The sequence below is a fragment of the Rattus norvegicus genome, chromosome 8 (assembly GCF_036323735.1).
Source record: "Rattus norvegicus strain BN/NHsdMcwi chromosome 8, GRCr8, whole genome shotgun sequence".
NCBI classification, from domain to species: Eukaryota; Metazoa; Chordata; class Mammalia; order Rodentia; family Muridae; genus Rattus; species Rattus norvegicus.
Window position 1 is genome coordinate 13,285,702 of NC_086026.1, and position 15,396 is coordinate 13,301,097.

At 44.9% G+C, this 15,396-nt stretch overlaps 1 protein-coding gene across 8 annotated transcripts in view; it reads right to left on the reverse strand.

The window, feature by feature from the left end:
- Birc3 (baculoviral IAP repeat-containing 3) overlaps window positions 1-15,396 on the reverse strand; it is a 27,628-nt gene continuing 12,232 nt past the window's right edge. For 2 of the 8 annotated variants that reach the window (XM_006242503.5, XM_006242502.5), the window contains exons 2-9: window positions 9,546-10,490; window positions 9,349-9,448; window positions 8,102-8,180; window positions 7,298-7,346; window positions 4,355-4,594; window positions 1,722-1,973; window positions 1,097-1,138; window positions 4-772 (exon numbers count right to left, since the gene is read on the reverse strand). In XM_006242503.5, coding sequence (XP_006242565.1) covers window positions 579-772; window positions 1,097-1,138; window positions 1,722-1,973; window positions 4,355-4,594; window positions 7,298-7,346; window positions 8,102-8,180; window positions 9,349-9,448; window positions 9,546-10,398 — 1,809 coding nt within the window. In that variant the 5' untranslated portion in view covers window positions 10,399-10,490 and the 3' untranslated portion in view covers window positions 4-578. Of the gene's footprint in view, window positions 773-1,096; window positions 1,139-1,721; window positions 1,974-4,354; window positions 4,595-7,164; window positions 7,347-8,101; window positions 8,181-9,348; window positions 9,449-9,545; window positions 10,491-12,804; window positions 15,107-15,396 lie in introns of those variants that run through there. The other 6 variants (XM_063266200.1, NM_023987.3, XM_006242500.4 and 3 more) reach the window with 6 other exon arrangements.

The window sequence follows — 15,396 nt, forward strand, 5'->3', positions numbered from 1 at the left end:
TCATTTTAAAAAAGTTTAATTTTATTGCTTTATTAATTTTTCCTCACGAATTCTTTATAAAAGTTCCATATCCCTAAAATGTCATCCAATAAATAACGGGAATTTCTATACATAAAACACATGGAAATCTGTGCTCCCAGTTCTTAAAGCAACTTGAGAAGATTCTAGTTTCTGAATCATAAATGCCAACATTGTAAATCTTCTCTGAGAATTTCAGGACTCCAGGTAATACCTGCGTTTCGGGAATAAGAATGAAACCCTCTCTCATGGCATCTGAATATACAAACAGACATGCTTTAGATGCAGATAGTATGAAAATACTTTACTGAAAACAGTTCTCTGAGTTGGGAATAAATAGCACTTTTAAGGAAACCAATTAAAATTATTATGTAAGTAATCCATTCTTTGAGTTTAGACAAAAGGTTTTTTTTCCCCATGTTTTTCATTTTTACACTATTTAGAGGCAGTGTCTCATGTCATCCAGGCCGGCCTCAAGTTCCTTATGGAGCTGGGAGTGACATTGAACTTCTGCTCCTCCTGGCTGGGGTCACAACCGTGGACCATCAGTCCAGTCCTGTTCAGGAGAGAAATGTGCGCACTGTGCCCTTGATAGTCCCTCTGCAGATGGGACACTTCCTCAGAGAGGGGGCACATTCTTTGCACACGACCAGATGGCCACAGGGAATGAAAACGAGGGACACCTCTCGGTCCATACACACTTTACACGTTCTCTCTTCCTGGAGTTTCCGCAACTGTTCTTCCATCGGTAGAGCTGTGAAGAGGGAGATATTATTTTGTTTTAAACATAGCCTGACTTCAAACTCTGATCCTCCCACCTCCAGTTTCCAAATGCTGGTCACACAGCATATGATGCCATGTAAGGGAAGAGAAAAGGATTTTTTGTTTGTTTGTGCACTGCTGGGATTGAACCCAGTACTTTGCTGAGGTTAAATAAGCACTCTACCACCAAGCCATCCTAGTTGGGGCAAGAAAAGGATTTTTTAAGCAATCCTTAAGCAATCTGCTTGTCCTCTAGTGAAATCCAGAGAAAATGAAAACATTGATTTCTGCAGATTTAAAGTCTTAGCGCCATTACCTGCAATGTCATCTGTGGGAAGACTCCTAATGTTCTGTCGCACTAGGGAAGGAAAGGGGATAAGCGTCAGTATGGAATCAGAGTTGCTATTTACATTCTACAGATTCTATTTATCTAGTATTGATGTTTATTTGAGACACAGAATTATTTTGTAACCCAAGCTGGCATCAAAATCACTATCCTCCTGCTTTGGCCTCCTGGATGCTATGATTGCAGGTATATTTATTTATTTGTTTATTTACTTATTTGTGTGTGTGTGTGTGTGTGTGTGTGTGAGAGAGAGAGAGAGAGAGAGAGAGAGAGAGAGAGAGAGAGAGAGAGAAAGAGCGAGCGCGAGTGCACATGGGGCAAGTGGGCAGTTCTGGGATCAAACTCAGGTCATAGCTTACAGGACAAGCACTTTTACCTGCTGAGTGATCTCACCAGCTCACCTGAACACACACTACCACACACAGCAGATTTCAAACACTTTACACTTGGAGCAAAAACTCAACAAAAGCCCTTAATCTTGTGTAATTCCAATATATACATTGGACTGACTCCTTTTCAAGAATCTCCAATTATTAATAAGAGCCTGTTTGCAATTGACCTAGAAAGTTCCCCCAAATAATTTCCTAGCACTCACCAAATATATCTCTGTACAACCCAGGGTCGATTTCCTGCAGGGAGTTTCTGAATGAGGTCGCTGCGGTGTTTCCTTTCGCTAATACAGTATCGATCAGTGTCCTTGCCTGCAAGGTGTGTGGTTTCTGTTTTACGGCATCGTACTCCTGTTCGGTAATGACCCTGGCACTTAGGAGGCAATCCAGGATTGGTGTCACAGGCGTCAAATGTTGAAGAAGCACCATTTTGTTCTTCCGGATTAATGTTAGATCATCTTTATGAAGAGAGAGAGAAACACGCTCAAAGTCTGCTCACAACTGCCTTCCATACCTGCATCACGCATGAAGGAGATCATGTGTATTTGTCTGAAGATCTCATGTAACTCAGCTTGGCCACCAATTCACTGTGACATTAAACTTCTGATTTTTCTGCTGCTACCCTCAGAGTGCCAGCTTTCTAGACAGATGGCTCCAGCCCACCTTAGGGGGCGCTAGGGAGTAAACCCAGGGCTTTGTGGCTGCTAGGCAGGCACTCTACAAATGATTGATCTCCATTTTAGCACCCTACTCTCTACTATATCCATAGAATGCTGAATACTAATAAAGGCAGTCTGAAAATTATCTTAGGAGAGACAGTTAGATTTTAGATCATTGACCTTGTCACTAGGACACTGACATAGAACCACATTGCGGGCAGAAGAAATTGTGCTCAGTTAAAGAATCAGTCATACATGAGCATTTTGTTTTCTGTTTGGTTTTGTCTTTTAATGTAGCTTCCTTCTCACCGCAATGCTGAGGATGTCCTTGGATTTCTGCTGCCACTGCAAAGATGTGAGGACTATAGTAGGCAGGCCCTCCACACCGGGGTTATACACAGGCGTGGCACGTGCCTGGCAAGCACTCTGTCGATTAAGTTGCACTGACAGCCTTGCTGGGTTTTGAGTCTCATTCTGCTCTAACAGACCAGGCTAGTCTGGAACTCACTAGACAGACCAGACTCAGCAGGCTGAAGCAGAAAGGTCATGAACTCAAGACCGGTCTGAGCTACACAGTAAGATTCTGTCTCAAAAGTCTGCTTTCTGGTCTGCTGAGGCTCTGGTCCACATTCGGGAAAGAGACCAGGCTCTTATCTAGGTCAGAGTGTGGATAACAATCAGAACAAGGACAGGGCTGCACACGCCCAGAGGAAGGTGGCTCTGAGCACAGAATGGAGAACAGAGTAGCAAACACTGAGGATGGAGAACCTGCCTGGAGGAATGGGAAGCAGAACCCAAGGACTCCATTGGGGTTGTGAGGGAAGATGGCACTTGTGTGGGCAGGTAGGTTGAGCTTAAACGTGAGCCTAAGCCAGGCGTGGTGGCCCATGTCTGTCAGCACGGCCCTTGGGAGGTAGACGAAGGAAAATCAGCATTCAACTACATAGCAAGTTTTTTATATCAAGAGTGTGCTTGGGTCAGTGAGATGGCTCAGTGCAGAAATCACGCAATGTTAAAGGCTAATGTCATGACTCTGATACTTAGTGGAATCCAAAAGATGTGGAAGCAAAGTTCTCACTCTAATAAGATGTCCTCTGACCTCTGTCCTGTCATTGCAACCTGCCCCCACACACACACGCACATATACCTGTTCAACAATTAAGAACTGATTTGGTAATTACTATGTTGAAATCATACTCATGAGGGTAAAATTTGTGCTTTAAAGGGAAAACATAAAGGCTTATTAATTGAGAAGATCTGTATACACATGCATAAAATAAAAATCATGGGGTTGGGGATTTAGCTCAGTGGTAGAGCGCTTGCCTAGCAAGCGCAAGGCCCTGGGTTCGGTCCCCAGCTCTGAAAAAAAAAAAAAAAGAAAAAAAAAAGAAAAAAAATCACACAGATAGTATGATTGTTTTGGACTTTTAAAGGCTATAAGAACCAGGGGTTTTTGTTTTTTGGGGTTTTTGTTTGTTTCATATTTTTAAGTCCCATGAGTAATTATATGCAAAGCTAACAACTCATCCTAAGAATTTAAATTAAAAAAATAAAAGTTTGCAGGCTTAGAGAGAAGACTCAGTAGTTAAGAGCAGTGACTGCTCTTCCAGAGGACCTGGGTTCAATTCCCAGCACCCACTTGGTGACTGACCACTGTCTGCAACACTAGTTCCAGGGGATCCACCGCCCTCTTCTGGCCTCCATAGTCATTGCACAGACACATGCAGGCAAGATGCCTATATACACAAAATAAAAATAAATAAATCTAAAATATGTTAACATTTGCCCAACATATACATTTTTTAATTTAATGAGTAATTCTGGTATATTTTTAATAGTGTGTGTGTGTGTGTGTGTGTGTGTGTGTGTGTGTGTGTGTGCGTGCCAGAGCATGCAGTAGAGGCCAGGAAAACCTGTGTGAGTAAAGTCAGTTCTCCCTTCTTCCATCAAGTGGGTTTTGGCTCTCAAGCTATGGTGGTTCGGTTCAGCAGGAAACGCCCTTACCTGCTGAACTGTCTCCCTAGTCCTCCACAATGCACTTTATTGTGAGGAATCTATTTGCAGAATATGAGTCTAGAATATGAAACATAAGAAAGGCTGGGCTGGGTGGAAAGGCATCTTTTATGAACTTGCAGAGGTGACAGCACATCTCTCGGGAGAAAGGCCATGTAAATCTGTACCTGACTCCTCCTCCTCGGCCTCCTGCTCCGTCTGCTCCTCTCTCATCTCATCTTCTGCATCCAGTAGGCCTATCACGAGGTCACTGACCGTCCTGTAGTTCTCACCAGTGGCCAGGATCTGTCGCTGAACCGTCTGTCTCACCAGGCTCCTACTGAAGCCCATGTCCAAGGCTGCTTTAACCACAGGTGTGTTCATCATCACTGCATCTTCCCAATTCTCTCCAGGGCCCAGATGCACAACTGTACGGAAAGGGGGATTTAACAGATATCAGCAGGCCCACACACCTTTCTGTTGTGGTTGTCCTTCTAGGCCAGTCCAGCCTCAAGCTTATGTAACCCGGGCTAATCTCAATTCATGCCAATTCTCCTGCCTCAGCCACCAAGCGCTACGCACAAACCAACATGCCTGGCTTTATAACTAGAAGGTTACAGCAATATCAAAACCATAAAGAACAAAAAACATACACTGCACAGTATGCTCTTTGCTAACTTTAAAATGACATATGTTCAGTCATTAAAGTCAGAATATAAAATACTATTGTGATTAGCGCTACTCGGGAGGAGAGAGAACCAAACGTCAGGGATCGATCAGTCCACCAGAATCAGGGGCTTCATTCTCTATATTCAATAAACTAATGGGCTTTCTATAGCAAATATTAATTTCTACATATTTGTTTCTTTTGTTAGCACTTATTAGCTGTCTACAATGTTTTCGTTGTGATATATTCATATATCACATACCTTGAAATCTCTAGTTCCCCGCAAATGGCATGGTTTCACACTGTAATTTATGGCTGAGTCATTTTCTTTCTTTTTGTTTGTGGGGCACAGAGTCTCGGCATAAAGACAAGGATCTTGCCTCAGCTTCCCAAATGCTGGCTGTGCACAACGTATATCTACCCATCTGCCGTGAGCACCTTGGCTCAATCCATAACTTCACTACTGTGCTTTTGCACTTCTAAAGAAAACCACTGTTGCCCCTCAGCCCAGCTACCCCAGTGTCCCAGAGTACTGCCCACTCCCTTTCAGTCAAGAGTACAATCCAATGACTTAAATGCAAACCCGGGTCATACTCCTCGAATCTAACTGGGGCTTAAACACTGTGACCCGGCACTCTGCCCACCTCTTCCTACTCCCAGGCCACAAGCATTCTGCACTGAAACTCAGTTTCAGTTTGTTTGTAGATACTTATTTTATTTATATAAATACAGGAGCCCTTTACAGATGGTTGTGAGCCACCATGTGGTTGCTGGGAATTGAACTCAGGACCTCTGGAAGAATACTCACTCGTGCTCTTAACCCCTGAGCCATCTCTCCAGCCCCAAATGATGGACAGCTCTTGAGGCAGATAAATTCTGCCTTCAATGCTGCTGATTCATCGCGCTGGCCTCACATGGTTATCTGTCTGCCTGCAGCTCCCTCTTCTGGCTAGACAAAATCCTTGCTCTGTTCTTTGAATATCCTTATTCCATGTTGCTTAGCCTCTGTTGTCTTTGCCCAGAGGGTGCTCTTGTCAGTTAACTGATTCCTTTTCTTCTTGAGCTCTCTGCTAAGACAAGTGTTTCCTCCAGAGAGCCTTTTCTTTCATTTTTTTAGTTTGCTTTATGTTTTGTTTGTTTGTTTGTAGAATGGATGTGTGTACCACAGCATGTAGGTGGCCAGCAGACAACTTTCAGGAGTCAGTTTTCGCCTTCCATCATGTGAGTCCAGGGGCTACAACTTGGGCTGAGCCATCTGCCAGTCCTGTTTTGTTCTTCTAAGACAAGGTCTCAGTAGGTTACCCAGGCTGGCCCGGAACTCACTGTATAACCCGGGCTGGCTGGGAATGTATGATCCTTAACCTCCTTAGTGCAGAGATTGCAGACCCTGCCCCAGACAGATGCTACATCTGGCTTCCAGGAAGCCTTTTCTATCTCCCAGACTTAGATATTTGTCTCCTCGATTTCTTCTGCAGATCCTGTCCTATTATCTGAGCATTCATCTGGCCCCCAATGTCATTAGCTCACGAGGGCAGAGTCACATGTTTATCTTGTTTTCCATTCTTTCCTTTGAACAACATCAACAGCAAAACTCCACAATAAAAATGCTATTGCACTGAAGTTGAAGAGATGACTCCATGGTCAAGAGCACTGACTGCTCTTCCAGAGGACCCAGGTTTAATTCCCAGCATTTAATGGCAGCTCACAAGGACCTGACACCTCACCCAAACATACTTGCAGACAAAACACCAATGCATATAAATGAAAGTAAACAAATGATTAAAATGTATTGCACTGAACACTAAAACGTAGGGTCAAGGCCCCTGTTCAGATGATTGTTCCGCCCTCTCAGGTCCATTGACAATCTGAGCCTAGGGGCCCAGTGAAAGGAGGGGAGCTCTGTGCCCCCTCTCTGCGAACAGGAAGAGCATGCCAGCAGCAGGAGGCACAGGACGTTCATTCCCACAACTGCTCACTGTCAGGAGGCAAGATGAATGTAGTTTGTTTAACCTGTAGGTGCTTGCTGCTGTGGGGTGGAGCTGGGGAAAGAGGTTATGATTGGCATCCTCAGGTCATAGGTTCAATCCCCGGGACCATTAAAAACAACTATGCATAGAGACCCAAGATCCATACTTACACACGCTGATTCCATCTATGAGTTCTGAAGCATGAACTAAACACTTGCAATCTGTTGCACACTGAAGTTTGATAGACAGTAACAGGATGTCTTAATCATACATCACATTTTCAATTAGAAGTTAGAAATCCACATGAAAGTTCATTTCCTATGATAACCTTTCAACTGTTCTTATTTCTAGGACAGGCTCTCACATAATTCAGTAGGGCACAGAGCACATGGTCCTTCCACTTCCGCTCTCCAAACACTGGACTCCAGCTGCACCCAGCTTCCCCTTCACCTTAATACAGAACGGATCGCTTTAACACAGGAATTATATACACGTACTTGCTGCCTCTCCAGTCTCATCCTCTGGGGAGTCTGACGTAGATAATAGCTACAAGAAAAAGTACACATGTTAAAATACACACAGCATCCTAGCACTGCACTGAAAATGAGCGACAGACCTGCTCCATTTAACCTACTGCCACCTGACTTGGTCACCAGCAGGGCATTTTCTCAGTCAGAAGCAATACCTCATTTACACTGAATAGAAAAGTGAGGCTCTACACTAACAGCTTCCTATGGAGAGTGTGCCCCAGTGAGGAACCTCTGTCCTCACTGGGCAGGCAGACTGGGTTTCCTGGGGGCACAATGCTGGCCCTGAGTCCACAAAGCTCATGTTCTCTAGTCACCTGCTGGGACAGAGTCCATGCCAGTCAGACCCGCTGGCCATCGCAAACACGTTTTCTGGACCTCAGACACTGAAATAAGATCACATTAGCTTTTCTAAGGAGCAGTTAACAAATGCCTTCTCAAATCATTTAAGAAAAAATTATACAGTGAAGTTGTTTTCCTTAAATTTTTATTTAATTTATTAATTTCAGAGTTTAACTTATTGTTAGTTGATTAGACGATAGCTTAAAGAGCTAATAGTTACAGATCTGTTTTTCTCAAAAGAGAAGTACCTTGCACACTTCTGTTGAGGGTTGTGAGAAGAAAGGAGGGTGTGTTTTAAAACAACTTTCCCTTTTCCACCGAAATATTATTCCAATTGATTTTTACAAATAAAATTTTAAAAATAATTTTGCAAACTAATAATTTTAAAAAGTAAAAAATTAAATAATTAAACAATAAAGGGAGGCCTCCTACCTGCTCAAGTAGATGAGGGTAACCAGCTTGAACTTGGCCAACGAACTCTTGGCCTTTGATTCTGATCAAGTACTCACACCTAAAACATAAATGTCAGGAATCACTTAATAAGACAACATTGCTCATCAGCTTCACAATGTATAGTTCATATTTGATGATCAAAAATTAATTTTAATTTTAAAAAGTGAAATGAAACTTAATTACAAAGCCGTGTCCGGATGTTCCTCTCGTGGGAAAGCTGTGGAAGCGCCCAGTGAGGGACTGCTGGACGTCAGATTCTTAATACTGGAGGAAGAAATAAGCCCAGCGCAGCACACACTGACTCTGTGCACATTGTTTTCCATTTGAGGTTTTTTTGAAGATCCGATTTTGGCTTATGAACATTTCTGTGTCTGTGTGGGTTTGTGTGTGAGTGCCCCGGGACTCACAGAAGCAAGCAGCAAGCAGTTGGACCTTCAGCAACCGAAAGTGTTCTCGGCTGTGAGCGCCTGACACGGGTGCTGGGTACCAAGCCATCTCCCAGAGCTCCTCACTGCTCTCCACCCTTCTAAGGTTCCTAAAAATACCTTTAAGCAAAAATGGAAACAAGGAGTCCCCTCAATAAGCCATCTGATTGTCTCCAACCCCTGGGTAATGCAGACACATTACTAAATTTAACTCCAAAGTGAATCACAGTAGCATCAAAGCAGGCTCACGGTTCTTGTGTATTCACAGTGGGGACTGGCGAGATGGCTCAGCTACCAAAAGTGTTTTCCACCATGCCTGAGTTCAACCCCAAGGGTAAAAGGTGAGAACCGGCCCTCAAAAGTCATCCTCTGTCCTCCATACCACATACACGTAAAACAAATAAATGTAAAAGACAAAAAAGTTTTTAACTAACACAATGCAAAGCACTTAAAAAAAGTCAATGTGGAAATTCTTTATAACCTTCACGATGTTTAAAATCTGAAGTAATGGAGCTTGAGAGAAGACTCAGCAAGTACGAGCACGGACTGTTCTTTCAGAGAACCCAGGTTTAATCCCCGGCCCCCACACATTGACCACAGCCCTCTAGGATGCTAGTCACAGAGGCTCCAATGCCCTCAGCAGGTACTGTACACAAATGGTACACACGTATATGCAGGTAAAACACTCATAGTCATAAAAATAAAACAAAACCTGCAGAACTTGAGAGGCATATTTACTATAAAGGAAGATAATGTATCTCACAAAACCTACAACAGATGCAATAATTTCAAAGCAGTTACCTTGGAAACCACTTGGCGTGTTCCACCCAGGGGTCGTCTCCAGATTCCCAGCATCTTAGCCCACCATCACAGCAAAAGCACTTGACGTCATCACTGTGTCCTAAAATTTATTGTGAACCAAAAACTTATATAAAATTTGCCCAATCGCGTGTATAATGCATGATAGATCTTTATAAGTGCTTATAATTGTTTCTTACCCGTGTAATAAAAGCCCGCACTTGCAAGTTCCTGAGGATGAACGAGAGCGCTAGAAGGCCAGGTAGAGAACGTTCTAACACGTGCTGCGTGGGTCTGCATGCTCAGGTTAGAGACAGTGTATTGTGAAGTGAACTGACCCACATCTTTTAAGAATGGGCAGCTGGGGAAATGTCTCCTGTGCTCTGACAGAGGATCATCCTTACGATCCCAGTTGCTCAGTTTCCCACCACACGCAAAGCAGGCCACTCTATCTCCAGGCCCTGTGTAGTAGAATCCTGCTTTGGCCAGCTCTGCTGGGGACAGAAAAGACAACGGCCACGTTTGATAGGTGAGTAATCTGGCCTTCTCCGTGTTCATTGCAAAGTGGTAGGGACTTGTGCTGAAAGCAGGGCAGTCTTGATTTGCGCGGAAGTTCACAGGGTCTGAGGGAAAGCTTGAGTAGGAGCCACTGAAGTAGCCAGTGCTCTCGGAAGCTGCAAAGCCGGAGGGCATGGTGCTTGTCGCTGTGGAAGGAAGAGGAGGCTGAGGGCTAGCTTCCAGACTGTTGGCTGGATTCAGGGTCTGCACAAAGCTGCAGCTGGGATACAGCTTTCTGTGCTTCTCGATGGGACTGTCCCCTTGTTTCCAGTTGTCCAGCATCAGGCCACAGGAGAAGCACTTGACCTTGTCATTGACACCTGTGTAGTAAAAGCCAGCACGAGCCAGACTCCTCTCTGAGACAGGGACTCCAGCAGGGAAAGTTGAATATGTGGACAAGCGGTACAGCTCACATGAAAAGTCGTACTTCAACTCAAAGGTGTCGGCACTCTTCATCAGCTTGGCCAGGAAGGCGCTGCCTTGAACCATGTTCATGGTGAGACGACAGGGAGGGGAAGGAAGCAGCCTTTCTCCGGGGAGGTAGTTTTGTTCATGACTTTTGGTCAGTTTTACCACTAGGCTGATACCTGAAATAGGAGCAAGCTCGTTTGTTTTCTTTTATATACCTCGGGTTTCGTAGGATGAAGTTGTAAATCCTACGCTCAGACATTTCAAGGCACAATGACACACAGTCATACCTTCGTATAATCTTCACGCCTATAGTAAACACTAGATTCTACCTAATAGCAAATGAATGATTAAGGTTAATCCCATTCTGAGGTGCGGTGCTTGGGCCCCTCTGTGCCGGGCATCCTCAGGGATAAGTCTGCTTCCTTTTGCCACTGGAATGCATTAGTACGAGTTACCCATGCTGCACTAAAAATTGTGCTTTATGTAGAATGCAAGCATGATTTAGACAGTTTTAAAACAACAAATCTCTTCAAAACTTTTGGTTTAGTTTTTGTTTCCTTTCAAAGGACCAAAATCAGATTTATTAATTAATCCTCTACTCAAAACACCTATGCTGCTTATTGTTATCAGGAACTGCTTTTGCTTCTAGCAGTGACTGTCACCTGGTCACCTGTGTATATGTTGCCCTGGCAATGGCCATACATTCCCAGCATACCTTTGGCTCAGCTCTCAGCTTCACCTGGGAGCAGTTACATCACATATCAAATAAAAAGCAGACCTTTCCTGCCCCCTTCCTCTTCTCTCTTTCTCTTCTCCCTCTCTTACCACCCCCCTCCCTTGTCTCCACCATCCCAATAAACCAATTCCACGTGAGACTGTGTGGCCTGGTGTGTTTCGTCAGGACGTGAGCCACAATTTTCATCCTTTTGCACCTGTAGCATACCTGTCAAAAAAAACTAGATCTAACCGTTCAGGAATGGGCACCTTGTATCGGTACCTTAGCAGCTGCTGAACTCCGTACTGGAGAGTCAGAAAAAGTAACCTTTGGGTTGCCTATAACTGTCTTCTCTTATAACCTGTCACAGGTCTCTTCAGGTAGCACTAATAGGAGACTCCATACTCACCTTCCAGTCATGCCCACCTCTTAATATTTCCAATCTCCTTCCTCGACCAAATACTAACCACTCCCTATCTCACTACTGCACTGAAACCTTAGAGGAACTATTACCTCAGCCCTCACACATACGGGAGGGCACATTGCCTCAGGCCATTTATACCTGGTGTGCAGACAGAAGCTCCTTTCTACATGAAGGGGCCAGAAGAGCTGGCTGTGCCATAGTGTCAGACACTGAGGTGGTGGAGGCGCAGGCCCTCCCTGCTCATACTACCAATCAGCAGGCTGAACTAATAGCCCTTATCTGTGCCTTTCAACTGGCACAGGACAACCCCTCAACATCTGCACAGATTCCAAATACAATTTCCATATCTTCCTGTCCCACGCAGCTATCTGGAGGGAGCACGGGTTACTTACAACTAAAGGAGGATCAGTAACCAATGCGAACCCCAAATTATGTCCATGCTAAAGGCCTCCCATCTCCCCACAGCTATTGAGATTGTCCACTACAGATCCCACCAGACTCTGCTGTCTCCAAGGTAAACAACCGAGCCGATGAGGCAACTAGAGCTGCGGCCCTTAGGGGCCTTGACTCCTCTCACCCTCCACAGGACATCCTTACACTGCAGCCCACATCCCCACCTTCACCCTCTGAAACTCACCAAACTCTGTCCTGTCTTCACCAACTCATCATCCTAACAGCCAAGCATTGCCTTATTTTGTTAAGACCCACCTACCGCCTACTCCTGAGGACTTAAGTTTCTTATAGACTATCACTGTCTCTTGCAATATCTGTCAGATGTCAGAGCCCAACTGGAGGTACCACAGCACCCCTTTCCCTATGCATCAGACTAGAGGTTCCCTTCCCAGAACCAACTGGCAACTCGACTTTACCTACATGTCCACTGTCAAATGTGCCAAGTACCTCCTGGTCTTGGTAGGCACCTTCTCAGGGTGGGTAGAGGCATTTCCCACAACTAATAAAAGGGCTCAGACACTCTCTGAGCTCCTCCTCCGAGAGATCATCCCTGAATTGATGTCCCAGCCTCTCTCCAGTCAGACAAAGATCCTGAATTTACCTCTCAAATCTCCTAAATTCTAAGCCCCTAGACATCCCCTTGCATTTTATATTCTCTACCACCCTCAATGGTCAGGAAAGGTAGAAGAAACCAACCGCTCCCTAAAAGCCACTCTTGTCAAGATGTCACAGAAACTTTGCCTTGATTGGATAAAACTCCTACCTCTGGCTCTCTTCAGACTACGAGCTCTTCCTAAGGGACCTCTCCAAGTCCCACCTTTTGAATTCATGTATGGACGCCCAGTCCTAACCCCCGTCTTTCACCTCAAAGCTCTCCCCTCCCAGACCACGTACTCACCCCATTGCTTTGCCATCTTCGTTCTCTCCTACGGAACTTTGCTGACCACCTTCTACCTCGGCCGCTCACTGTCCTTGTCCATTGCCTATCAACATTGGAGACCAAGTTCTTCTATCCCCTCCAGATCATTGGCCCTCATCCCTCTCTCCTAAGTGGCAGGGCCCTTTTAAGGTGACTCTCGTGACACCTACAACTGCTAAACTCAAGGGACTCTCACTGGGCCCACCTGTCCCACCTCAAATCTTTTACCCCTTCACCTAAACATTCTTCATACATGTCAACCCTAATAGGACCATGTTAAGCTCTGAAAACATTGAGACCACCCATCTTGTCCCCAATTCCAGAAAATGAGACTCCACTCCATGTGCTATTCTCAACCCCACTGGATTAGACACGGGCTTCTCATCCTCCCCCTGCTGTTTGTTTTCATCCAGGGTAGCCCTTACATCTGGAGACTCAACATTCAAGAAACCCCTACAAGACAACAAACAGTTTTTCCAAATAGGATCTGGAAACTGCTCCATGGCTGGATGCCAGGAACTGATCCACACTGCTGTCATCCCTGTATCGGTTATCCCATCTAAGTACTATCATCTCTTTACTTGCTTTCTCTTTGACCAGACAAAAGATGAGTATAAAAAATGGCCAAACAAATATGGGGGCTGTCCCTATCGGTCTTGTCAGATACATATGCTAGGATCACGGACCAATCACTTCTTCTACACAAGACACTCTTTTTCTACATACAAGACCCATAGAATCCCAGATTGGAGACAAAAATTGTTGGTAAACTCTACCATAAAAGCCAATAAGTACCGTATTCAGAGAACATATGTCTCAACTGCCCAACCTCTAGATACCAGAAAAGTAGGGGGAATAATCAAACACTCCTCCGAGGTCCTGCCATCATAAACAGCACTAACTTGTCATTTCACCTTTTGCTTCAGATCCTGACTTTGGCGTACCAACTCCTTAATGTCACCCAACATAGCCGATTTAAAGACTGCTGGCTATGTGTACCCAGGAACTAACTCACAGCTGCCACTTACAGTCTCTCCAGTGATACTGCCCAATAACCTCACCTCACCTTTTGTCAGCTGCCCTGACTATGATGTTGCCATGACTCCATACCTTTTCTCTATCCCGCTTTTTGGCATGGCAAACTGTGTTAAGACATCCGGGACATGTTCTATAGAAACGCTAGTCTCCCTACATTGCAATAGAACCACAACTCTTGATACCTCATCTGTGCCACAGTGCTCTGAAGTCCAAAACACATCAATTCTCTGTGGCACTCAGGCATATCATCGCCTACCTGCCAGCTGTCAGGAGTTTGCACGCTGGTGCTCCTTTTCCCTGAACGAGGAGAGATCCAGGGAGACAAGCCCTGCCAGTCCCAGCTGTAGATATGACAGCTGCCCAACACAAGAGGGCAGTTCAGGTCGTGCCACTCTTGGTCACTACCGGAATAGCCATAGGTGCTGGCACTGGGGTTGCAGGGATAACGACTTTCATGATGCAATATAATGAGTTCACTTACAAGATTAACAATGGTTTTCAAATAATGTCTGAAACCAAGCTTACTATCCAGAAACAGATCAATTCTTTGGCAGCTGTGGTGCTTCAGAACCGACGGAGGCTGGATGTCTTGATAGCTAAAGAAGGTGGTGTTTGCCTGTTCCTCCATGAAGAATGCTGTTTCTGTGTCAACCAATCGGGGATAGTGAGAAATAAAATCCAGGGGCTTCAATCAGACATGCAGAATTTCAAGGAACGCGAGGCCTTCCTGGATTTTCAAAAACCCTATATGGAAATGGATACTCCCTTTCATAATGCCTTTCCTAGTCATCTTTCTGGCGTTACTATTCGCTCCCTGTCTCAATAACCTTGACTCTACATTCCTTCAATGATAGATACAGAAAATTTCTAACCAAACTATTAATCAGTTCCTGTTATAGGATTACCAGTCGCTGTCCACCGAGGAGCCTGATACAAATGTTTACCAAATGGACCCTGATGGTGAAAGTCAGCTATACCCGAAACTGACAACACCCCAAGACAGCAGCTTAAGAGACAGGGCACCCCTATTCCCCTTTTACCATCGGCTTCCCCCTCCCCTTTTCCTTCTTTTTATAAGAAAAAGGCAGATATGTTGGTATCAGGAACTGCTTTTGCCTCCAGCAGTGACATCATCTGTTGCCCTGGCAACAGCCATACATTCCCAGCATACCTTTGGTTCCTCCCAGTTTCACCTGGGAGCAGTTATATCACATTTCAAATAAAAGGCAAATCTTTTCTGTCCCCTTTTCTCTCTCTCTCTCTCTCTCTCTCTCTCTCTCTCTCTCTCTCTCTCTCTCTCTCCTCCCTCTTACCTCCCCTTGTCTCTGCCATCCCAATAAACCTCCTCCAACATGAGACCGTGTTGGCCTGGTGTGATTTGTCCAGACAGGAACCACGATTTCCATCCCAGCACTGCTCATCTGGGTAGCATTAGGGACTGAGCCCAGGGCCTTGGGTACACAAAGCTTGTGCCTTAACACTGAGTTGAAGGTGGTGGTCAACAGGGTTTCTCTGTGTAGCCCTGCCTGTCTT